This window comes from Protopterus annectens, chromosome 3.part1 (genome assembly GCF_019279795.1).
Source record: "Protopterus annectens isolate FY-2018-M chromosome 3.part1, PAN1.0, whole genome shotgun sequence".
Classification (NCBI taxonomy): domain Eukaryota; kingdom Metazoa; phylum Chordata; order Ceratodontiformes; family Protopteridae; genus Protopterus; species Protopterus annectens.
The window spans coordinates 1,381,857,852-1,381,883,232 of NC_056732.1; the positions used below are offsets into that span (position 1 = coordinate 1,381,857,852).

The window sequence follows — 25,381 nt, forward strand, 5'->3', positions numbered from 1 at the left end:
GACAGGAAGAGGATTGAGAAGCTCAAGATGTGCAGCGGCAAACAGTATAAAATGGCACTTCAAAAAATACACCTTTTCCAAAGCGAATAACCACTCAGTAGTTTCCTTATTTAAAGTTTTAAGTTTGGTCTCTCTCTCTCTATCAAACACCGACTTGTGTATGCATACACAGGCGCACACCAAAAACAGGAAAAACTACTTGTACAGGAATGATATCGGAATACGAATTACTAAAATAGACTGCTGTCATAACTTCTTATGTAAGATCAGTGTCAGAGATCACTGTTGCATTCTTACTAAAAATAAGAAAACAGGATTCAAGATGGCATTGCTTGTTTAAATATGGTTTGTTACCCTGTCTTGGTGAAAAATTAAGTACGGGAATTTAGAAGAAAGAGCTTTAAGTCCGGACATTCTCTTCACAAAGGTGATAGCCACTAGAAAATGGGATTTCCATGACAGAAATTTTAAGTCAACTGTAGCCACTGGCTCAAAAGAAGGATGAACCAACACTTGCAAAACCATAGTCAGGTCCTATGGAGGGGTAGGGTCTTTGCTCGGTGGCGAAGCAAAACGGTGCCTCTAATGTAGCCACTGGCTCAAAAGAAGGATGAACCAACGCTTGCAAAACCATAGTCAGGTCCCATGGAGGGGTAGGGTCTTTGATCGGTGGCGAAGCAAAACGGTGCCTCTAAGGAAAGCTTTACAAAGTTTAGATGATGCCAAAGGGGAAGAATCTAGGTCTAAATCAAAACTGGAAATAGGTGTGAGCTGGCCCTTAACGCTAGAGTAGCTAGTGCCATTGTGAAAGAGGGATGCCAAAAAGTTTAAAATGACCACAATAGGAACCGTAAAGGGGGTCTACCTGTTTCCGCTGCGTCCAAATGGAGAACCTTTTCCATTTACTTTTATAAATCCTGTGGGATGAAGACCTAAGGGAGGAGATAAGAATTCTTTGGACAGGGAAGAAAGCCTGGGACATCTTGCAATCATCGGAATTGAAGAAACTATGAGGTTAGTATCAAACCCTGAAGATCTGGGTGGGGATGCCCTGACAGGTAAGAAAGATCTAGAATTGGCTTCAACCTCAATGGCGAGCATATCAGGTGAGACCAAAGAAAGGTGAACCAGGTTTGTAAGGGCCAGAAGGGGTCAATGGGGATTACCTCATTCTTCAACCCGAGAGCCTTCTGCAAAAACTTACGAATTAATGGCAGAGGAGGGAAGGCAAGAGGAGGAATCAAGGTAAAGTACCTGCTGCATTAGGTGAGATGGGATGCAAACAGATCACAGCAAAGTTGACCCCATTACTGAAAGATCAAATTTGCCATGGATTGATTCAAAGACCACTTGTGAGGCATTAGCAACACTCAGCTGAGCCTGTCCATTAATATGTTGGACTCTTCCAGAATGTACACTGCTATCAGAAAACGGATGGGAGAGATCACCCACTGCCACACCCTCGTTGCTTCAAGATATAGGGGGTAGGACCTGGTTCTCCCCTGTTTGTTGATGTGCCAAACCACAGACATATTTTCTATTCATATCACAATAGTCTCTGGAAGTAAAAGGCTGTGAAGATATTGTGAAGATACTGCAATGCTAGAAGAACCACCCTCATCTCCAGTACACTGATATGCAAATTGGTTTCCTGGGGAGTCCACATGCCTTGAACTGTCGAACTCAGATAATGCCACCCCCACCCATCTGGGAGGTGTCTGTGGTCACCATGGCGTTTGGGGGAGAAAGGATAAATGACCATCCTTGAGAAACATCTGCACCATGAAGCCACCAAAGCAGAGAATCTCTGCATACTTGGGAGAGTTTAATGAGGAAGAAATTCAAGGGAATCCTGTGAAGAGACCCTTGGACCGCTAACATCCACTGCAGGATTCGCATGTGTTAGTGCACAGTAAGTAGAAGAGTTACAGCTGCCGCCACAGAATCTGCCTGACCTGAAGTCTTAAACTTGCAATCCTCTCCATAGTGAAAAATGCCTGGGATACCCATGTGTCCAGACGTTTTCCAATAAATTCTATAATCTGAACTGGTTATAGCTGAGATTTTTGAATAATGATTGTGGTTCCTAGGAGAGGGGCCAGATGTAAAAGAGAATCCCTGGCCTGGATCAGTAGATGCCTGGTTGACGCAGTAAGAAGCCAGTCGACCAGATAAGGAAAATTTTGGAAACCTTGCAGCTTGAAGTGCACTGCCAAACATTTAGTGAACACACTGGGGCTTTGGTAAGGCCAAATGGGAGTGATCTGAATTGGTGGTGACTGGTTCCCAGTTTGAAACATAGATATTGCTTGGAGCATCTATTCATTTTTATGTGGTAGTACAGTAAACTCTCAGCTAACCGGCACCCATGGGGATTGGTAGATGCCAAATAACTGTAGTTTCTTATTGCTTGAGAGTTACTATTAAAAATAGACTTAACTAACACTGCACCCTATAGTATTTGTTTGGTTTGACTTGTTTTCAGGTTGAGGAGAGAAGGAATTTATTCCTATCGTCCTTTTTAAAACTCTAAAAATGTAAGGTATGTTTCTGCAGGGAGAAAACAAAGTGCAATACATGAAAATTGTACTGTGTTTCTTCGTTTTTTTTTTTGCCAGTGCTTGAGAGTGCCGGTTGCTTGAGTTCCAATTATCTGAGAGTTTACTGCATGTGTCCTTCAGGTCTACAGAGCACATCCAATAATTCATCCTCAGTAGAGGTAAGACTGAATCATGACCATCCTAAACTTTATGTGCTTCACTGACTTGTTAAAGGTCGTCAAGTCCAGTATCTGCTATAAGCCCCCTATGTTTTGGGGCACTAAAAAGAATCTGGAATAAACACCTGATCAGACTTGATCGGGGGAAGCTTTTGGATGACTCTTTTACCTAGTAGTTTTTGATTTCTTAGACCACATCCTCCCTCCAACTGGGTGGAACATCAGGGAGGCAATTCTTTGGCTTGGGAGTTTCTAAAAAGGGAATGTGATGGCCTCCAAGGCTGCTAGGTGCTGGGAGAAGCGTCCCCCCCCCCGACTGCCTCCAGAGGAAGGCAGACGGGCAAACATTCAGCAGCGCTGGAAGGACTGTTCCGAGAAAGTTTCCCAAACCTTAGTTTTGTGGACCCCCCTTGGCTGCATGGGCAGCGTCTTCCAGTCTGCCCCTGGGGCGAATATCTCCTTACTCACCTTGAAAAGGACCCTGTGACTTACGAAACCATGTCTTTTTTACTCCCACTCTGCTTCCTGGAAAAGGATCATTGTGGGATAGAAAAACGGTTCCCGACAGCAGACAGGATCTTTCCATCATTTTCATTGCAGGAGAGTGTGTCACGAACTGTAGGCCCAAACAAGGTGGAGCAATCAAAGGAGGCACTGATAAAGGACTGTTTGAAGGGCTCCACAAAGTCGCACAGCCTCATCCAAGCATGGTACCTTATGACAATGCTGGCCTCCCTTGAGGTACCTTCTGCAGTGTGGGATATAAGCCTCATGGATGTATTAGCCAGTGATTGAAGGGTGGCGACTTTGGGGGAAAAAGCCTGCTGCTCCTCAGCAGACATGGACTCAGGGGACGAGCTAGAAAGTTCTTTCACCAGATCCTTTTATAGCCTTGTGAAATGCAATAAGTGGTTTAATCCCTTTAAGGTAAACTTTGAAGAGACATACATCCTTTTCCAAAATCTGTCCAACTGTTGCGATTTTCTGTTGGGAGGGTGGAAGCTCCTTCTTGGTGGCTGCCACGAAAACTGAAGCATCTACCGGGATACCCTTGGAACAAAAGGCCTTGTCCCAAGGGGCACTCAAAACCTTGTCCACCTGCTTCGAGAATGGCTTTATCATATCCAGTTTCTTCCATGCTCCAGTCAACACTAGCTCGATTAGTGGGTTGGTAGGGGGAGGGCACCCAGATAGTAGATGAGCCAGACCTGAAAGCCTCCCAAAGAACCAATTCCTCTGGGGAAGTGTTTTGGGCAAACTAGCCACCTCCCAGGTGTAAGATTTCTAGAATGTTTCCAAAGGAGACTTTGTCAGGTGGCAACCTGGGGAACCCTTCTCCTTCCTCAAAATCGATGTCAGTGAGCGATTCCTCGGGGTAATCCATGTGCCTCCTCTTACACAGTCTCTTCAGGGGGACCTACTTAGTGAGATGCTCCGGGGAGGTTTTGGAAGACTCTTGGGGATCCACAGAAGGGAGGTTGTGAAGGCTTTCCGGGCCCGGCTGTCCATGTGGCCGACTTGAGGCCTCAGACACCAGACCAAAATGGGGAGGGGGGGGTTTCCAAGGAGGTGCGTGCAGAGACTCTCCCAGGGTAGGAAAGAACCCTCTCCACCACCTCGAAAGCAGAAGGGCTCCAACCCTCCTGAAGCAGTCCTGTCCTGGCCAAAGCCACAGAAGTAGATGCATCCAAGGGGGCCCGAGCCACCCGCTCTAAAGGTGGAGTCGGAACTGAGCTGTCGTGGGCTGATGCTCCAATGGGGACAGACAGCTTCAAAAACTTCAGAGTCGACGTCAACCCGCCCACCCAGAGCAGACTTCGAAGCTGGGGCTCCTAGACACACTCAGAATCGACATGGTCGGGGCCGAGCGCATCAAGGCAACAGTCAGAGGTGACAAAGAAATCTCGATTGGCTGTGAAACCCCTGCACCAGAGACCAACAGAATCAAGGTCTCTTAACACTGAAGGATGGGTTGGAAAAGGAGCTACTGGTCAGAAAGGGGAAACCCTCACAGATCCAGATGTGGATGGGGTGGGCACAAGCCCCATCTGGATCTGAGCCTGAGAAAATGCCTCAGTCTGCCTATGTCCTTGGAGTTAAGGCTTTGGAAAGACCTGGAGGAAGCAGAAAAGGGGGTCTCTGAGATCTTCTGGGTGAATGGGAGGGAGACCCCCTAGACAGTCCAGTTGGTACCAAGCTGGGAGCTGAAACAGAAGTCGGGACTGCCACAGAAGTAAAACTAGGCCCCAAAGCCATGGAAAATGATCGTGGCAGAGGGCAGGAGAAAGGAACTGAGGACCCTGGATCAGAATGGGTCGGCTCCGAGACTCTCTGAACCATCTTGGGCGGCTCCAACGAGGATCTCGTGGGTGAGTGTTTCCTACTCTCCTGGGCTTCCCTGGACTTTTTGGAGAGGGGGTTGAGCTCCTAAAGTGGAAGGAATGCCCGAAGAGATTGAATGAGGGGGCAAATCCTTGAGGATAAGTTTGCTCCTCCTATCTGCCAAAGCCCTAGGGTGGAACCCTTTGCACAGCTCACAATGGGCGGTCAGGTGTGCAGGCCCAAGACAATACACGCACTCCCTGTGGGCATCAGATAGGGGGAGCTTATGCCCACAGGAAGTGCATTTCTTGAAACCAAGAGTTTTCTAATCAGCTGTAAGGAAATTAGACAGAGAAGATGACAGACACACACCAAAAAAAAAAAATAAAGCTCTCTTTCTTTAACTAGAAAGAGGAAGAAGAAAACTATAGTGTGAGAAACTGGATTAATGAAAGGAAATGAAAGGCAGAAGAAAACTACTTACAGGTAAGGAAGACAGAGTAGGAAGGTAGAAGAAGAGAATAGTACAACAAATTTTACACAAGCGCTCAACTTGAAAAATTCTTGGAGGAGCTCAGAGCCCAGGAACCTCACTGCTGGCAAACAAGATCTGAAGTAGTGTGGGAGAGAGGGGCATTATGGGTAGGAGGAGCTCAACTCTGGAATCTCAAGCTTGGAGAGAGGCAGGTCGGTTTCGAAGGTCGGAAACAGAGACCCACAGGTTAATGAAAACGAAGATGACAACATTAGATCAAGCATTTAATACTTTTTATTTTCCATATACACACACACATCTATCTATATATATATCTATATATATATATATATATATATATATATATATATATATATATATCTATATATCTATATATATATATATATATATATATATATATATAAAACCACACGTGTGTATATATACATATATAAGTATATGCATAGTGCAGGTCACTTTTTTAATTACCTTAAGCCTGGAAAAAGATAAAAATGGGGTTGGGAGGGTGGCCTAATAGTTAAGATGTTTGCCTTACAAACACAAGGTACAGGGTTTGAATCTCACAAAGGATAATTGGCTAGGCTTAAAATGGCTTGCAAAGGCAGTTAGCTTAGTACTAATCTATGAACCTATGAATCTATGAACCTATGCATATGCCTATACGTTTTAGTTTACACATGTTTTCTGTTGGCTTGGTCCACATCTGTTAAATTGTATTTGGTCAATTATACAGTTAGTTAACAAGTGCAAGAGATCAACAATCCCATGTGGGGAATATTCCCCTTCCCCAGGGACTATGAGATCATAGAGTTATAATTAGCAGGGGGTATAGGGGGTGCAGGGGGGCTTGCCCCCAGCAAAAAACAATGTTTTAAAGTTGCATGTTCCAATATTCTTCCTTGGTGCATGTGTAGTAGGTAGTCAAATTTCAATTTTCAACATACAGTGGTTTACCTTCAGGGTGTCGATGTACATATTAGTCAACCAACTAAAGGTAAATCTCGCACACATAGATTCAGTCACCTCAAAGTACCAATATTCAGACTGCAAAATACTCCAATAAAATCTCCAGAAATATTAAATAAAACAACAATCTCTTACATATTCTACTAAAATAAGTACACCTCCCACTTCCCTGAATTATTCCAATTCCATGGTCACACAACCTGGGGGATTAGACATACAAATCCAAACAGGGTAGCATCCTTTTTGTTTTTAAAAATACAAATGCTTTGCCATTATTTCCAAGGAAGCATTACTCTCAAGTTAATACACGTATGTAGGGGAAGTATTCCTCTGAAAAAATATTAATATCCCCATCAGCTTAAGTGCATTTATTGCAATGCTTTTCACTAAGTTGCTTTGAAATGGAGTTACAAATTCGGATTCACTTACTGTGATACTCTGAGTATAGCAAACCTTACAATCATTTTGAAACTTTAGCAAATGCATTGCCAACTGATCTAGCTTTCATTGTCATTAAAAAGTTAAAACATTTACTCGTGAAACAGACTTTTTGCTGTAATGAATCTCTGAGAAATCATAAAGACAAACTACTATTGTCAAAAGAGTTAAAACAACTAAACTATGAATCAGTATTTTCCTGCACTATCCACATAGTATGACCACAGGAGTTAAATTTCACAACACATGCCAAACTAATTTACCCTACCTTGTTGATCATTTATTATAAAAAAATATATAGTCTGGCAATTTCAGGTTTGTTCTACAATATGGTTGAGCAAGTTATACAAATAAAATGCTTTGATATGCAAGAAGTATGCATGACAGAGAGATAGAGGTGTGTGTGTGTGTGTGTGTGTGTGTGTGTGTGTGTGTGTGTGCCAGTTTGTGCGTGTGCCAGTTTGTGTCAGTTTGTGTGTTTGTGAATTAAGCAGGAAAATAAATCTGATTGATTGCAGACATTTTGGAATCATGCAGAAGTAGGAGAATTTTATTTTGAAAATTAAAATAAGAAACGTAAGAGAGCCCAAAGGCAGCCAAACTATTATCATGGGTAAAACCACAAAGAATGCACAAGAAATAGGTTTACAGGCAAGGTTCATAGGTAAATGGAACCATTCAGAAATAAACAGGATAATAGCCCAAGGGGGTAAACACAAGGAAAATGACAGTGAAAGCCCCAAGTAACAGAATGGGTCATTACTGGGTTAAATGAACAGCATTAGAAACACAAGAGCCAATACCAGCAAGATGTGTAATAACATACTGGGAACCAATAATCGCACCTTATCATTTTGCAAAATTTTGTAAAGTAAACTTTCACTCTTAAACAGCCTGTACGTTAAAAAGTTTTTTGTAACTGTCAAAGCAAAAGGCAATCCAGCAGAAGAGCATTCTTATTAACCGGCTGGCATTCATGTGGGAAAATGAAAGAATCGCAGTCTTTTCCCTGAATTCACTATACTCCTTTCTCACACACACACACACACACAAATATCACCAAACAGAGAAAGGATAAATAAGGATAACAGGTAATGGACGTGTGGGAGACTGAATGCAGGGATAATGCACATGTTTGGTAGCATGGATGGGCAAAACGCATACGAAAATTAGTCATGAAGGAATTAGGAAAGTTGTGGAAAAGACTGTTTGGTTATCTGTTGAAAAGGCATCCAATGAACAGAGGTTCTCCTGTCCAGTCAGACTTTATCAGTAAACAAATGAAAATTAATAAACGATGCTCATTTGGACCAGAATGAGGACAAAGGAGGATGGACAAAAGGGTGACAATGCAGATGGTGCTCTGTCACTAAGAAGAGTTTTATAGAAAATAAATGGAAGAGGGAGAAAGGGAATGCAAGGTTCAAGAGAGTGGAAACCAGTAGAGGGATAAAGAAAAAGTAAACCAGCGGGGAATGGAAAAATTAAACAAATGGAAGCAGGTAAGAAAGAAGTACAAGACAACTATGAAGACAATCAGGAGGAATGGCCAATACTATAGGCATCGAATATCTTGGCAGAACAGGGAGGAGATTGCTGGCTCACTTCAAGCTTTGATATCTATGTTCATATGCAAAGAACTGAACTGAGAAATAAAGGTTCAGAGGTGGACAACATCTTTACTTTTTTTACTTCTTCCTTTGTTTGTTTGCCTTACATTCTCCTTAAAGATCTCAGAACAGAAAACAAAAGTTCGCTTTAAGGCAGGTTGAGTATTGCTCATCAAAATGTAGGATGTGGCAGTCATGCTCACAGACTTCATACCTCTTTGGGGCATAAATAGTCTGCCACATGGGACAGGAGTGACAACAGAAGCATTCAGAATTGTTCTTTTAAAATAAATATTAATATTTTGCTGACATCTGAATATATGATAACAGTGAATACTAAAGATCTACAAAACTTTGAAAAGATGGCAAAAATAGTGTGTGTGTCAAAGATGCTTAAAATCTATGCACTCTTGTTTCAAACAATGTATGCATTAGATGGCAAAGAACATACCTTAAAGACAAAACAGGCTAAGACAATAACTGTCCTCTTGCTCTGTTATCTGAAGACCAGAGGATCATTTAATAGGTCAAGTTAGCTTAGAAATTGTTGCTTTAACAGTGAATACAGGTATTTTCCTGCAGTAACTGCAAAACTGGAAAAAGGAAATCCAGACAGTGTGACTGAGGGTAATGAGCCTATCAATGTCACACCTTAACCCTGCAAGGGAGGATGCTGTAAGTCATAGGGAACATGGGTTCCACAGACACGTGTACTGAAATTTTCACTTCAGTTACTACATACAAAAGACTTGTGGGAACATGGGCTCCACAGACAAATACACTACATTTTTCACTTTATCTAGTACATATATGAGAACATGATTCTAGTGGGTACAATTAACAATTCTAATACAAGAACAAAAAACACTGTCATGTTTGAAGGAGCACAAAGCTCCAAAAGGTCAGGATAATGCATGCATAAATTTTGACTAGTACTTTACAAAGTAAACACCTTATTTTCTAACCTCAGGTGACAACATTTTATCTGTTTCTTTATACCTGAAGTTTTGCCTGTGCTGCCTGCTTCGAACAAAGGAGAGCATTCTGATAGACCTTTTCCAGCTCTGCATAGTCTTGTCCGTCTTCTTCCTTGTTAAGAGCAATGTTGAGCAAAGTCCTACATTCCTACCCAGAGAAAAGAGAAAGCAAAATCCAAGTTATTAGTATACTGCAGTTCTCAAACATCTCCCACTTATTCCCTGAATAAATAAACATTTCAAAGACTTTATCATGGCATTAAACAGTGTTAATATTGCAAGCAGCCTGATCTGATAGATTAGACGTTTTTTTTTTATTATTTTAATAAGCACACAAATCTTTAATACTAAAGATGAATGCTGGGCCACTGCAAAATTGTGCCATTTAAACACTTGACTATCCCAGTTCAAGTATATGTCTTGCCATTTCCTAAAATCTTGTACTGAAAGACTGAGGTCCGTGCATATATTTCAAAACACAGTGCCACAAACAGTTCAAGACAAAATATGCCTAAAGCTAAGCTGCAAAAAATCATCTGCCACAAAGCAAGACCTCTGAAAGCATCTCAGTTTGTAAGCTATATATTTGGAACAAAAATAATATTTGGTAATGTATAAAAAATATCAGAAAAGCACCAGACTGTTATTCCACAATAAAGTAGATTTCAATAGAAAGACTACTGGTATGGAAACATGTCAATCATTACCCAAAATCTCTCTTGAAAAACAGGAAATCAATAAAATTAGTGAAAAAAGCTAATAAAAACTAATACCACCAAAGGAAGATGACTACCATGAGCCCAATTAAAAACTTGAAGAAAGGAATAAAAATAGTCAAAAAATAGGTAGACAAAGAAATACAGAAAATCCAACTGAAGGTCAAATCCAAATGACACACAACCGCACACCTCAAGGATCAAGCCAATTACAATTAGCCGTGGCTAATGTGTCCCTGGAAGATAAAATACATCAAATGCACAGTCAAGTCTTCGAGATTAGTAGTACATGGATGAATATATAAATGCAAATAATAAAATGTGTCAGGAGACACATGAGGTGGTGGACACACACAATGAAGATCTCACACAATTACAACAAACTCAAAAAGAGCTAATGGGAAAACTAACAGAATATGAAACAATCCAGGAAGAAAGGAAACTGAAATTAATTGAAATGGAAGAGCGATCCAGGAGACAGAATTTGCAGTTTAGAATGATCCTAGAGAAAATGGAAGGTGGGAACTGTAAAAACTTCTTGGCAGCATGTTTAAGCAAGTGGAATGGGATCCCTATTCAGTCGCTATAAATAGAGAGGAGAGAGTGTACTTATTCCAGAAAACACTACAAAAAAGTCAGCCAAGACCAATTCATTTTAAAATCAAGGCATTTCATCAAAAAGAAGCAATACTCACAAAATTGTGGCAAAAAGGTGAAGCACTATAAATTGGTGGAGGGAGAATATACGTTGATTATGACTATTCACACTAACATGTATAAAAAGGAAGAAATTTGTGTTAGCAGTAAGAAGATACAAGCAGCTGGTACCTTTAAGGGTGATTAATGTATTCAGCAACACTGAAGATTTCTCACCCAAAGTGAGTAAGGACTTATTTAGAAGTACACCATGTGTTGGAACTTGGAAGATCTGGATGCAATAATTTTACAGGTTAAAATAATGAGACTTTAGGAAATGGGAACGCAAGCCAATGGGGAAAAAAACAAAACAAATAATCCTACAATAAATATGGAAAGACACCTGATAAAGCTCTCCCCAGTGTTTCAAAATAAAATGCCGGACAGGCAGAGGAATGCAGAGAGCTCACCAAAAGGACTGGCATGATCCTACAAACAAACCACAGCATGAACTGCAGTCAATGGATATACACAAAGGAAAGGAATGTGAAAAGTTACAGGCACGAAACAGGGTGGCTTAAAAGGAAATGATAACTGGGCACAAAACAGGATGGCTTAAAATGAAATAACTGGGCACTTTTGACTTTTTCTATTATCATTTAAATAATTTGACTATTTGTTCTCGAGTAAACCACAAGTGACAATATGAAGAGGTACAAGGGTTTTCGTACTCTTGGGTATTTCCTCCATTCACAATCAAAAATATAAGTAGGTAACTCAATTTAATACATTAGCCATGTCAATCTAAATCACACACAAGCTAAAATAAGTAACTTTTTGAAGAGATGCCATAATCAAGCAGATACTATATTAATAGGATGGAAAATCTAATGAAGGGAAAGGAATGCAGTAGAACCATTGTTATCTTTAACAGAGAAAAGTGTAATTAAAACTAGGGGAGTAATTAATGTTTTGCATACATGGAACCCCAAAACAAGAATGAATGACTATACATTCATTCATGCATGTTTTACAAGAGAAACCTATTTCAGGGAAAGCAGGGGGCAGAGTAACCTCAGGGATGGACCCAGCAGGGATAACAATGAAAATGGTTAGTTGGCCTAAGAGATATCCAATAAGGCATTATACAACGACCCCCCCATTTGTTTGTGTCTTACGGCTTTTCCCAGTTAGGGGTCACCACAGCAGAACTCCGGTCCGCTAATGATTGGCAGTAGAGTTTTACGTGCTGGCTTGCCGGGCCTAACGCACAACCTTCAATGAAGGAACGCCCATTCACGCATGTCGCCACACAGAAGACGCAAGGACAAAGTCCAACAGAAAAAATACCAACCAGGTAAAAAACAAATGCCACGGCAAAAAGTCCACAGGTACTCAGAACACAACTTTAATTCCAATACGAACAGTCCAGCAATATCAAGTTGCAAGTCAAATCAAGCGCTTTCACCCGGGTTCTTCCAGGCTTTATCAAGATGACGCTCTAACTGAGAATCGAACGGGCAACCCCCCCATTAATATTCAAAAATGTGCATGCTGATTGGTCAGCATGCACATTGTAAATCAGAGTTCTAGTAATGGAAAAAGGTCCGGTCTCCCGAACTTTTTCCATTACTATAACTCTTTTTATAGCAACGGAGAACGCAAGATCTCTTTTGCTTCACACTGTCTCAGTATGTTAAAGGGTTTAACATAGCGAGACAGCTTTAAAAAAAGCAACAGAGATTCCGTTGCTTTTTTTAAAGCTGTCTTGCCATGTTAAAATCCTTTAACATAGCGAGAGTGTTTGTAAAAAAGCAACGGAGAGCTTGCTTTCTCCATTGCTTTTTTCAAAACTGTCTCGCTATGTTAAATCGGAATCTCTGTTGCTTTTTTTAAAGCTGTCTCGCTATGTTAAACCCATTTAACATAGCGAAACAGTTAGTAAAAGCAACAGAGATCTTACTTTCTCCGTTGCTTTTGCCCACAGCTCTGATGTACTGCGTAGGCATAGGCATGCGCAGTACATCAGAACTGCCGCAGAATACTGGACAGCTGCGGAAGGGCAGCAAGGAAGCATTATACAATGCCATTATTTAAGAAAAGTAATTTTTTTTCTTAAATAATGTCATTATATAATATAAACCACGCCTGGGTGGGTAATGCTGGATTTACCCACGGTTGGCTTTGTTTGGCCACTCTGGCTTTGCCCTCGTGACCAAACCACACCAACAGTGGGCAAATCCAGCATTACCCACACCCAGGCGTGGGTTATTGCTATAATATATGACACTGCTGTCAGGGAAGTAGCCCAGTGACTGACTAAATAGTTAATGAACTTGACTGGTATAGATTATGAAAGAAGGCTTTAATAGTGCTTTGAAGGTGCAATACTTATTGAATGGACTTGCATAGCAGTTACAGAGATAACAAAAAAAGCCTAGGGAAATGCTTGCATTAAAAAGCAATATAACAAACAGAAGCCAGGAAATATGCTCTACTAATGTGCTAAAAACTAAATCCATTTGTTAATAGAGAGTGAGAAATATGGGTGGGGGATGAGAAAGCTTCACAATTCCTCATATTTAAAACTGAATAAAAACAAAAAAAAAATAGATAAAAAGGTGAATAAACTGGTGTAGTTCTATGATCAGACACTGGATGGGCATTTAGCAACATGCACAGTTAATCCAAAAGAGTGTACATCTCCGAATCTCATTGGGAGGTGTGGTACAATAGGGTTGGTTAGGATGGGAAAAGCAAAGAAACATGGCGTGGTGATGAAACAAAAAACACGGCAGGGGTTAAGGAAAGGAGTGCAAAAGCCACTAAAGGAGTAAATACTTCTAAACTATAAAATAATTGGAAGTAGGAAAAACTTGTATGTAGTTCCACTCTCTAGTCTGAGTTTGACAGGTTTCTGGGAGGGTGCAGTTACTATATAAACTGCAGCATAGAGGGAGCAATCAAATGGTATGATTTACAAAAACATTTTCAATAGCTAGTAATACTAAGTAGGGGAAAATGTCAAAGGGATTTCAGCTGCAGTAGTGAAAGCATCACAATGAAAAGGTATCAAAGAGTGCTTAACACTGTCTTGGAGAATTAATGGTTTGGTAGAGAAGGTGGAACAAAAACAAGAATGTCCTGCACATACAAGTATAGTGTGTAGATCATTACGCTACAAGAAACACATTTACATAAAAAGGAACATAAATGACTAAAAATGTATCAGAAGGATACTGCTCAGATATGACAGGGGGTAGAAAAAGTGCAGTCTTTATGAAAAATGGTAACATCAGGGTACAGGAAGGAAAATGGAGACAAGCTATACAAATTTATAATGTTTACAGGTTACTGGAGAATGAGAAGAGTTACAACGGTAAATGCATGTACCCCTCAAAAAGCAAAGATGATAGAATTGAAGGTAATGAAAGACAGAACATAATTTCACCTGGGTATAAGAATCATAGGAGGAGAATTGATGTAACGTGTGATAAACAGGCTGTGTCGGTGGGCAAGGAGACGGTAATTTGTTTTTTTTTTTTTTTGGAAGGCAGATGCTTAGAAAATATACCAAAACCTTTAGAATGATGGACACAGTCAGGGCAGGAGTGGTAGTTTCAGAATATACACATTTCACTCCACAATATATCACTTAGTTTAGCATACACAGATATAACATTTCTATGGAACATCTAGCCTTAATCATCAGGAAACTCATCCCATTTTGATATCAGATCATGCTCCAATAAGTCTGCAACTAAAAATGAACAAAATAGGAATAAAAGAAAAGCAATGAAGATTTTTATAAAACGGTAAAGAATAATTTTACTCAGAAGTATTTAAAAAGTACTATACTAAGCTCTATAAAAAGTGACAAAAAGGGGAGTAGAAAAGGAAAGGGAATTACTCTGGACAGGATTAAGGCTCCTGTAGTTAATGGAGCAAGATAGGCTAAACCTGATTTAAAACAATTGGAAAAGGAACTAAGGCCGGTATTAACTTCCCAACCTATGTGGAAATTCCCAGAAATGTATGGAATCCCAGTAGAAGAGTTGAAGCTGATGGGAAACTGATAATATACTCCTCCTGGGACTGCCTGACAGGATCGTGGAAGGAGATCCAGTCCCAAGTTTATGGAAGGAAGCAGCTGGTAATAAACTTACTCCTGAGACTGGCTGACAGGATCATGGAAGGAGATCCAGTCCCAGGTTTTTGGAAGGAAGCAGCTGGTAATAAACTTACTCCTGAGACTACCTGACAGGATCGTGGAAGGAGATCCAGTCCCAGGTTTTTGGAAGGAAGCTGTGGTATAACAAGAGGGAAACAATTCAGCGGACCCAGGGTCTTAATGACCCATTTCTGTTCTGAATCATGATTATAAATTATTCATGCACATCATAACAAAAAGGCTGCTATTGGTTTTATAGACGATTATTAATTTGAATTAACATTGGTTTACTGGAAACAGACAGATGTCTGATAAACAAAACACTGATGTTGCAAAAGGAAGCTGAAAAAAAAAAGTAATGATGCAGAATAAAACTTTTGTTAGAGTTATGCTGGCAATGCAGGAAGATGGCAATGATGGGATATGGAATACCTAATAGAATAAATACAGATAATATATAAAATTTATATAGGGTTGGAGGCTAAAATAAAGCAGGATATTTTGTAGATATTTTTCTCTGGAAAGAGGTACAAGACAAGGATATCTTCCACCACCTTACTATTTACAACATAAATGTAACCACAAGGAATAAAAATTTGAAACTCACAGACAAGGCGATATAATTGGTATGGAAGGTAAGAGAATAAAAATTAGCTCTGTTTTCAGATGATATAATACTATACATTACTAACCTCCAAAGTGATATCCTTATTTTGTTTGAGTTAAGAAAGTTTCAGAAAACTGAAAGACATAAAATAAAACCACTGTTTTAAATCATGTTCCTATATATATATATATATATATATATATATATATATATATATATATATATATAAACTGGTGCAGAACTACCCACTGATGCAAAGCCACAACAAAATGTTACACAAGAATATGGATTAAGAAAGAAGTGTATCTGGCTGCAAGGGATATACAGAAGGAAACAAATGAAAACATATTAAAGCTGATAAAACAGTGGAAACTGTTTACCATGAATAATGACAATAACATCCAGGCAATAAAGATGCTTTACAGCTCCACTAGTATTGTACACTGGACAGGCATAATTTACTCAACCTAATGAAAAAATATAAGAAAAAGTTAGAGTTAAGGTAGGAATAAATAACTTTACTAATAGACAAGAGGGGTGGCACCTAGGGTTCCCACATTAAAAAATGATATTATATTGCTACTCAGGTGAGGCTAACCCACTTATCACAGTACAGAGAGAGTACCCCCCTTAAATGGAAACAAAGGTCAACATTATGTTTCTGGCTGCAAATGGAGGGAGGAAAAAAGGTGGATAACCTGATGCAGTTTATTTAAGCTGTGTACAGAAATGTTAAGACTAGAACTATTCAAGATGTAGTAAAAGGAGGTACCTCCCATAAGAAAAAAGAAACTCCAAGGGAAAAGAAAAGAAAACTAAGAAATTGACCTAATTAAAAACAGAGCCAAGGGGGCGGAGCCTAGATGGCAAAGTGAGAGCAGTGTATTTTTTTTTCAAAGAATTTTATTAAATAATTATTAAAATGAACAAATATTTCCATGAAATTATAACATTTTTTCTTTAAATTTAAAAAACAAGAAAATAAAAAAACAAACCTTCTAATATATAAACCAATGTAACTAAACTATGTACAAAGATGTTCATCATGCAAAAAAAAAAAATCCTAATGTAGCTGTAGGATTAATAAAAATCATCTGTTTACATAAATTAATAAACTATTTTTCTAGAAGTTCATAGATGATATTCCATGAATTATATAATGTAGTATTACTAGATGATCTAGATTTAATAGTTAACATTTCCAAATTACACGTTTCAATGAGTATATTTTTAAATTCCAAAAATGTAGGTGCTGTACAAGATTTCCAATTCTTAGTGATTGTTTTTCTAGCTATAGATAGTATAGACCAAACCAAATGGTACTTATTCTCTTTTACACAATCAGGAACAGGAGTATTAAATAAAACAAGTGATTTAGATATAAAGAAATTATCTGTAAAAATTGTTTGCAACAAATTATTGAGATCATCCCAAAATTTTCTTAAATATATGCAATTATAAAACATAGGTTCATACGTTCATAGATTAGTACCAAGCTAACTGCCCTTGTGAGCCATTTTAAGCCTAGCCAATTATCCCTTGTGAGACTCAAACCCTGCACCTTGTGTTTGCAAGGCAAACACCTTAACCATTAAGGCCACCCTCCCAACATATGAGACCAGTCAGCATTCAATTCAATATTACATCTCCAACATGTTATATTCTTTTTAGAAATATACTTATATTATGAGGAGTGATAAATGATCTATTTAAAAATCTCCATGTGAATAATTTCCATTTTAAAGAAGTAGTTATACTTGCAGATTGTAAAATATTCAATTTGTCTTTCTCAGAAGGGGGATTATTATTAATTAAAGAAAAATATTTCCAATAATTATCTGAATGTGTATCTAAATCACATTTAATTGCCCTAGAAATGTCTGATAACTTGTTATTAGCAGGAGATTTATGCAAAACTGATAAACTCATATTGTATTAGCTTGGGATTTTTTCCCCTAATTATAGGAGACATAGAATCCAATTTATTTATTACATATTGTCTAGCTTCTTGAAGCTCTAACCATAAACAATAATCAAGTTTATACTCTTCCAAAAATAAACTATTGGATTTTATCTCATTATTTATCATCATTTGGTGCCAAAATGTTAAATGCTTTTGCTGAAATATAGACATTTTTGTATAATCTGAAGAGAAAATAGATCTGTGTGTGTAGGCTATAGGGAAGAGTAAAAAAAAAAGCCAATCCTTATATATATTATATTTAAATATACATGTTTAAATGATTTTAAAAGAAAAACTATATACTTAGAGTTAAAACTCAGAAAAGAAAATTCAGAAATATAATCTTTCAACCTCCAAATAAATGGATTATTAATTATATTTAGCTTATAGGAACTGTTTATATCTTTGGTATTTTGTGACAATACCTCTATAAACTCTTTCCACTTAGCAGTGTACTCCATATCAATGAGATGAAAGATTGTATTGAATACTGATGAATTGAATACATTTCTAAATTTGGTAAGGCTATACCCCCCATTATTCCAACTATACATATGGTATGTTAATGCAATCCTTGGCTTATTTGGTAACCACAAAAATTTCTGAATCATTGAATTAAATTTTTTAATTATTTGGTAAGAAGGAGGTATAGATAAAGACTGAATTATATATAAGATTTTGGGGAGAAGGATCATCTTTATTATTAAAAGTTTATCATCCATAGAAAAGGGTAATTTGTTCCATTTGGTGTAACTGCTTGGTGTAACTCATTCTAAGCCTTTTGGTTTAAACACTTGGGATTCGGACCAGTTGTTTTGCACTGAGAGGGTTTGTGGTCTGCACTGTAGTGGCAGAACAGGTAGCTTACATCCAGGCTGGGAACGGCTGATTGAGGGCTCAGTGTCTGTTATTCTAAAAGTGTATTAATTCTGGTTTAAGCACTTGGGCTTTCAGGCCAGTTATTTTACATTAAGAGGGTTCGTTGTCTGCACTCTTGTGGGAGGAGAGGCTGGACTCTGCCCTTCTGAGCTGGGAATTTCTGGTTAAAGGCTTATAGTGCATGCATATCTGAACTGCTTCTTACTGAAGTTGGTGCGCCTTGTTTGCTGTGGCATAGACTGGATTCGGGCCTGCTGGATCTAGCTTTGTTTGTGTAACTTGAGCACTAATCCAGGCATTCTCTAAAGTATTCAATTGTATTTATTACTGCTTGGTAGTAACTTGATTAAAGTGTAGCTATCATTCTAAGTCTTTTGGATTAAGCACTTGGGCTTCAGACCAGTTGTTATACATTAGGAAGGTTTGTGGCATGCACTGTCGTGGCAGGACAGGTAGCTTTCATCCATCTAAGTTGGGAACTGCTGATTGAGAGCCCAGTGTCTGTTATTCTTAAAGTGTATTAGTTCTGGTTTAAGCACTTGGGCTTCAGGCCAGTTATTTTACATTAAGAAGGTTTGTGGTCTGCACTCTTGTGGGAGAAGAGGCTGGACTCTGCCCTTCTGAGCTGGGAATTTCTGGTTAAAGGTTTATAGTGCCTGAATATTTTGAACTGTAACTTACTGAAATTGGTACACCTTGTTTGCTGTAGCATAGATTAGATCCAGGCCTGCTGAATCTAGCTTTGTTTATATGCTTGTTCTTTGTTTGCTTGTTATTTCCCTGGAACGCTAATTCCACCTAATACACGGCTTCTCAGCGCTTCTGTGGATCACTAGTGATATCTGCATTGCTTACTGTACTTATTTCCTTGTTTCACTTGAAAGAAAGTTACTGTTTGTCGTTTTTGCATTTAAGTTACCTGTAACACATTGCACTTAAGTTACCTGGCACTTGCTCACTAAAGCAATTATACAAGTCAGCACTAAAAATTAAAAGCACTACACCCTCACTCACCACTGGCCCTGGTTTTCAATTATTAAGGAATTCCCAATATTATTCTAGCATGTCCAAAGGTCAGTTGTCAATCTCCTCTCCGGCCCAGCTGGTGAATCTGGGAATCTTGAGGCAATGTTACAACTGCCTCATGTACACAGACAACCCTCTCCTCCTCCCAACAAATTCCAACACATGTGAGAGATGCAACCATATAGCCAAACTGGAGGCTAAGCTCTCTCAACTCAGTACTGGCATAACCAGTCAGGAGGAGGAGGAAACCACGCTCACTACAATTCCAGTCTCACATAGACCTACCACGACAGCAAACCAAACACATAATCACACAAAAACATACTCTGAGGCTCTAAATAAAGATCTGCCGAAGCAGCAGAGACCTCCAAAGCAGACACCCAAGCAGCCGCTACCCCAAAACAAAACACGTGCAACATATATCTCACAAAGCCAGTGTGCCGAACAGTCACAGCCCTTAAGACTAAACAACACACCTGATACACTTGTAATAGGTGACTATCATCAGGCACACTGACGTCCCGCTCACAAGGCTGAACAAGGAGAGGGTCACGGTGAGCAGCCTGTCGGGCGCTAGGATCCGCCACATAACACAAGCACTCAGGTCACTCCAAGGCAAGTACAATTATGACTCAGTCATTATCCATGCTGGTGTGAATGACCTGAGACGTACCTCCCTGGACTACATGAAAAGAGACATAAAGGAGCTCTCTGAGCATGTAGCCCAGGCCGGTATGACCCTGACCTTGAGTAGCATCTTACCCTCACCAAGAATGATGCCACAATATGAAGACAAGATGATCAATTTCAACAACTGGCTTAAGTACTGGTGTCATTCAAAGGGGATCCAATGCCTGTCAGCTTGGGATGATATGCTCGACAAGCCACGATGCTTCGCTAGGGACGGCTTGCACCTGTCACCCTGGGCTTTGGATATTGGCAAAGGCTCTTGCTACTCCCATAGTGCCTTTTTAGGCAAGGCTCAAAAGACAAACCCACCTCCATAGGTATCACAAGGGATAAGAAACTAAGAGTAATGCTACTCAACGCCAGAAGTCTAAACCTCAAGATGCATGCACTCGAAACTCTCCTTAGCATGGAGAACATCGATATCTGTGCAGTAACAGAAACCTGGTTCAGGGCTCCCGAGAGCACCCCAGCACTACCAGGTTATACCTCATACCATGCTTTTCCGCCCCAAAACTTGGACCGAACCACAAAAGGAGGGGGGAGTATCGATATTCATCAAAGATACCCACACCTCCAGGTTGGTAGCAAAGCACGAAGCATCAGAGACTATCCATGTGCAACTAACAGTGGTAACAGTGGGTAAAACTGCCTTCCAGTTTATAGCCTGCTACAGACCACCCTCCCAAACCCAGGAACCCCACTCGGCCTTCCTGAGAACACTGGAAAATATGAAGGTCTCTTCAAACACCATTATATTGGGCGACTTCAACTACCCAAACATAGACTGGGAGCATTACTCTAGCTCCAGCACCCTAGCCCAAAGGTTCCTAGAATTTATAAACTCAAATGCTATGGAACAACTTGTTACCACTCCCACAAGAGGGGAAAACATACTGGACCTGATCATCACCAACATGGGGACTCTATGCTCCAGACCAGAAGTGTATCCCTCACTGGTAAGATCAGACCATAAACTAATCTCACTGGACAATCACATCCCGATCCCACCCCCTGCCCAGAAAACCACAGTGAAAAACTTCTCTAAAGCAAATTTCACACTCCTCAAAACTGAGGTGGAATCTTTCAAAGCCCCCGGGCCTGTGGAAAATATGGCCCAGCCCGCTGAATCCTTTATAAACACATTCTATGAACACCTTCAGGAATGCATGGATCATGCGATCCCAAATAAAACCAAGACCCAATATTCCAAAGGCAGACGTCCTGTCTGGTGGACCCCAGCCATAAACAAACTATACAATAGAAGGAGGAAGCTACTAAATAATAGAGCAAAATCCCAAAAAGGGAAGGCATCACTGATCAGTATTAGCAAAAAACTACGGGCACACATAAAATTGTCTAAGGCCAGCTTCGAGAGAAAAATTGCACAGGACACTAAGGATAATCACAAGGCTTTCTTTAGTTATGTTAGGAACCTGGGTGGTAATTCCCAGATATGCTCAGAATTAGTCCAAAATGACAAAAAATACACCGAACCCACAGACATTGCCAACATCCTAGCTGACAGGTTCAGCGCAAACTTCTCTCCCCCCCCTCCCCACCAAAAGGGCAAATATCTATCCCAGCAGAGTGCTGCCCCCCTGACATCTCAGATGTTCAGGTAACAGCCGCCCTCTCCAAAGCAAAAAACACAGCATCAATGGGACCAGATGGTGTCCCAGGCTGCGTCCTACATGAACTCCAAGACGAGCTAAACCCAAACATAAAACTACTGTTCAATCTCAGCCTTACTACAGGATAAGTGCCCAAAGAGTGGCGTACAGCAACAGTGGTCCCTCTCCATAAAGGTGGTGCCTCAACGGATCCTGGAAACCATCGCCCCATAAGCCTGACTAGCTTGTTCTGCAAAGCTATGGAAAGGATCATCATGGACCTCATAAATAAAGATATTGGGGACCTACACACACTGGATCCTACCCAGTTCGGCTTTGTTAAGGGCAGATCCTGCCTCTTAAACCTGGTTGATTTCTTTGAAACAGTCACCAAGGCCATTGACGAGGGGAAGGTGGTCCACACAGCCTACCTGGATCTCGCAAAAGCCTTCGATACAATACCCCACTCGGGCATTATAGATAAGCTCACCAGCTTAAATATAAATCCCTATGTCACTAGATGGATTGCAAACTGGCTCAAGGACAGAACCCACATGGTTAGAATTGCTGGAGCCATGTCAGACTCCAAACCAGTTACAAGTGGTGTCCCACAAGGCTCAGTCCTGGGACCTCTCTTGTTCGGTATATATTTCTCGGAGGTACAGGCCAACACGGAAGAACTGTGGCTGACCAATTTCGCAGATGACTGCAAATTGGGCGCCATAATCGACTCTCCAGCCGACACAAGCATCCTCCAAAAGGGCCTCATAGAAACAGACAACTGGTGCCAGAGCCATGGCCTCAAGCTAAATGCCAAAAGTGTATAGTCATCCCCTTTGGCAAAAACAAAGTGCCCACAAATTACCACATAGGTGGTAATCCATTAAGTACAGAAGAAGTAATTAGGGACCTGGGGACCCAAGTTGATAGCAATCTCTCATTTGACAACCACGTGGCCAAAGTGGTTAGAAAAACATTTTATATAGCCCACCTAATCATGAAGGGATTCACATCTAGATCAGGGGACGTCATTGTGCCTCTTTACTCATCCCTCATCAGGCCCATAATTGAGTACAATGCCCCTTTTGGGATGTACCTTACCAGACACCTGCAGCAACTGGAAAGACCCCAAAAGTACCTCACCAAGAGGATCAAAGGGCTCAAACAGATGCCATATGCTGCCCGGTTAAAGAAACTCCAGCTGTACTTAGTAGCATACCGCCTGTTCAGAGGCGATCTGTGCCCGACGTATAAAGCCATGTCCAACCCGGAATTAATGGACATGCTGCACCTCAGAAAATCCAAATCCCATCGATCTACGCGCTCGAGAGACTTGAACCTCAGCACTGAAATAAATAGGACATGCTGGAGGAACAGATTCATAACCCAGAGGCTCCCTTCACTCTGGAATAAAATCCCAGTCCAGGTTAGGCAGAGTCCCTCATTGACTCTCTTCAAGAGGAATCTTGATGAGTGGATGGCAGATCGTAGGTTTACCCCGGGTATCACTTCTGTGTCACTGTTAGACAGAGGCACAGTATACTAACCTCAAAAAAGGGCATAGCAAAATAAATTTAAAATGGATGGCGAAAGCCAAACACATTCTGGCTAGGCTTATAAATGCCCTAGGGCAGATAGCCTAGTATGAACCTATGAACCTAAAAGTAAGGCCGGATTTTTTTTTTAATATTCCATGTTTTTAAAAAGTTTTTGTATAGATTCCCTTCTACTCCCAAAAGTAATCAATATGTCATCTGCAAACATTTGTATTGTAGATGATATAGTGGGGTTTAACTTGTATCCTTCAATATCTGTATCATGTCTTATTAAATTTGCCCATGGTTCCATAACTAATGAAACTAAAAGAGGGGATAAAGGACACCCTTGCTTAGTACCTTTTACTACTGGTATATTTTGAGATATACTAGTACCAATTTTAACATAAGCTTGGTTACCTTCATAACAGTAAACAGTAAGTGTTTTAAGCCTTTCTGCATACATGGACATAAATAATTTGTAATCAGTGTTTAACAGGGAGATGGGTCTATAGGAGGTACACTTAGAGGGATCTTTGTTAGATTTTAAAATAGGAGAAATAAAAGTGTATTTCCAAGAAGGTGGAGTTATGTTTTTGTTCTGAACAAGATTAAATACTTTATAGAGCAAATTTAGAGCATTTATAAGTAGTAATTTGTAAATTTCAGGAATGATGCCGTCATTACCTAGTGCTTTATTTTGCTTTAATTTGGTAATGTGAGTTTGAAGTTCTTTGAAAGATATTTATCAATAGAATTCCCTTGTTCTTATGAAAGTCTTGTTTTAGTGTATTTATTAATAAATGTTTTTATTTCCTCTTTAGAGTTAATTTCAGTAGTTGTTTGGTTGATGTTTATAAAAAAACTCTCTAAATTCAGTTAATATATTATGAATTTCCGATACCATTTTTCCTTTTTTAGGGGAGAATATTTCATTAATATGATTAAAGCTATTAAATCTTTTCATTTTATTAGCAAGAATGTTAAGGATTTAGGGTTAGAAGAGAAATTTATAAACTTGAATTTTTCTATATTGATCATAGTTTTATGTTTTAATATTTCTAGATATTTATTATTTAACATATTTCTTTTCTTTTATCCGATATATCTTTATCACCCATATTACTAAGTTTTAAAGTATCTAATTTACACTGTATATCTTGCAGCTCTTTATCCCAGGCTTTCTTTTTTTTTTTTGTTGGACCAATTCAATATCCTACCATATAGATAAGCTTTTAGGGCATTGCAAATGCACATTTCTGATATATCATTAGTATTGTTAAGTTCTAAAAAATTCTGTACTTCTGTAGAAATAAAATCATTACAATCTTTTAATTTTGTGATATAACCTAGGATCCTTTTTATATGAATATTAAAATTTGGATTGACTACCACTTCAAAAATTATAGAATTATGATCTGATAAAGGACATGACATCACTGCTGATTTGTTTAAGGAATATGTTAAATTATTAGAAACAAAAACTCTATCTATCCTCGAGTATGAGTTATGTCTATGAGAAAAAAGGTGTAAAACAAAGTAGTATCTGCAAAATAATTTATATCCTTCAAAAAATAAGTATCTGAAAAGTTTTTTAATAATTTAGATGTAGATATTTTTCTCTTCCCATTAGTACTAGTGTCTTTGTAATCTAGAATACAACTGAAATCTCCTGCCAAAATAATGTTCCCTTTAGAGAATAGTACAATTTGATCTAGATGTTGTTTCACTGTGTTTATCCCTATCCCTGGGATCCAATATATGTTAATCAATGTGAACATTTTATTGTTTATTTCTATGGTGACTGCACAAAACATTCCTTTATTATCCTTATATGTATCTATTACTTTAGGAAAAGGCATTATGCTGTTCCATAGGATAGTTACTCCTCTCTTTTTCTTAGTATGTTCAGAACTTACTAAAATCTTATATGTTTTAGATTCAAGTCTGAATATATCCTCTGTTATTAAGTGAGTTTCTTGTAAAAATACTAACTGGGAGTTATGTAACTTAAGATATC

The 25,381-nt window shown here is 39.3% G+C and overlaps 1 protein-coding gene across 1 annotated transcript in view; it reads right to left on the reverse strand.

Annotated features, from left to right (window-relative positions):
* TONSL (tonsoku like, DNA repair protein) overlaps positions 1–25,381 on the reverse strand; it is a 1,124,870-nt gene that overhangs the window by 686,449 nt on the left and 413,040 nt on the right. The window contains exon 10 of the mRNA XM_044066303.1: positions 9,551–9,676. Coding sequence (XP_043922238.1) covers positions 9,551–9,676 — 126 coding nt within the window. The remainder of the gene's footprint in view (positions 1–9,550; positions 9,677–25,381) is intronic.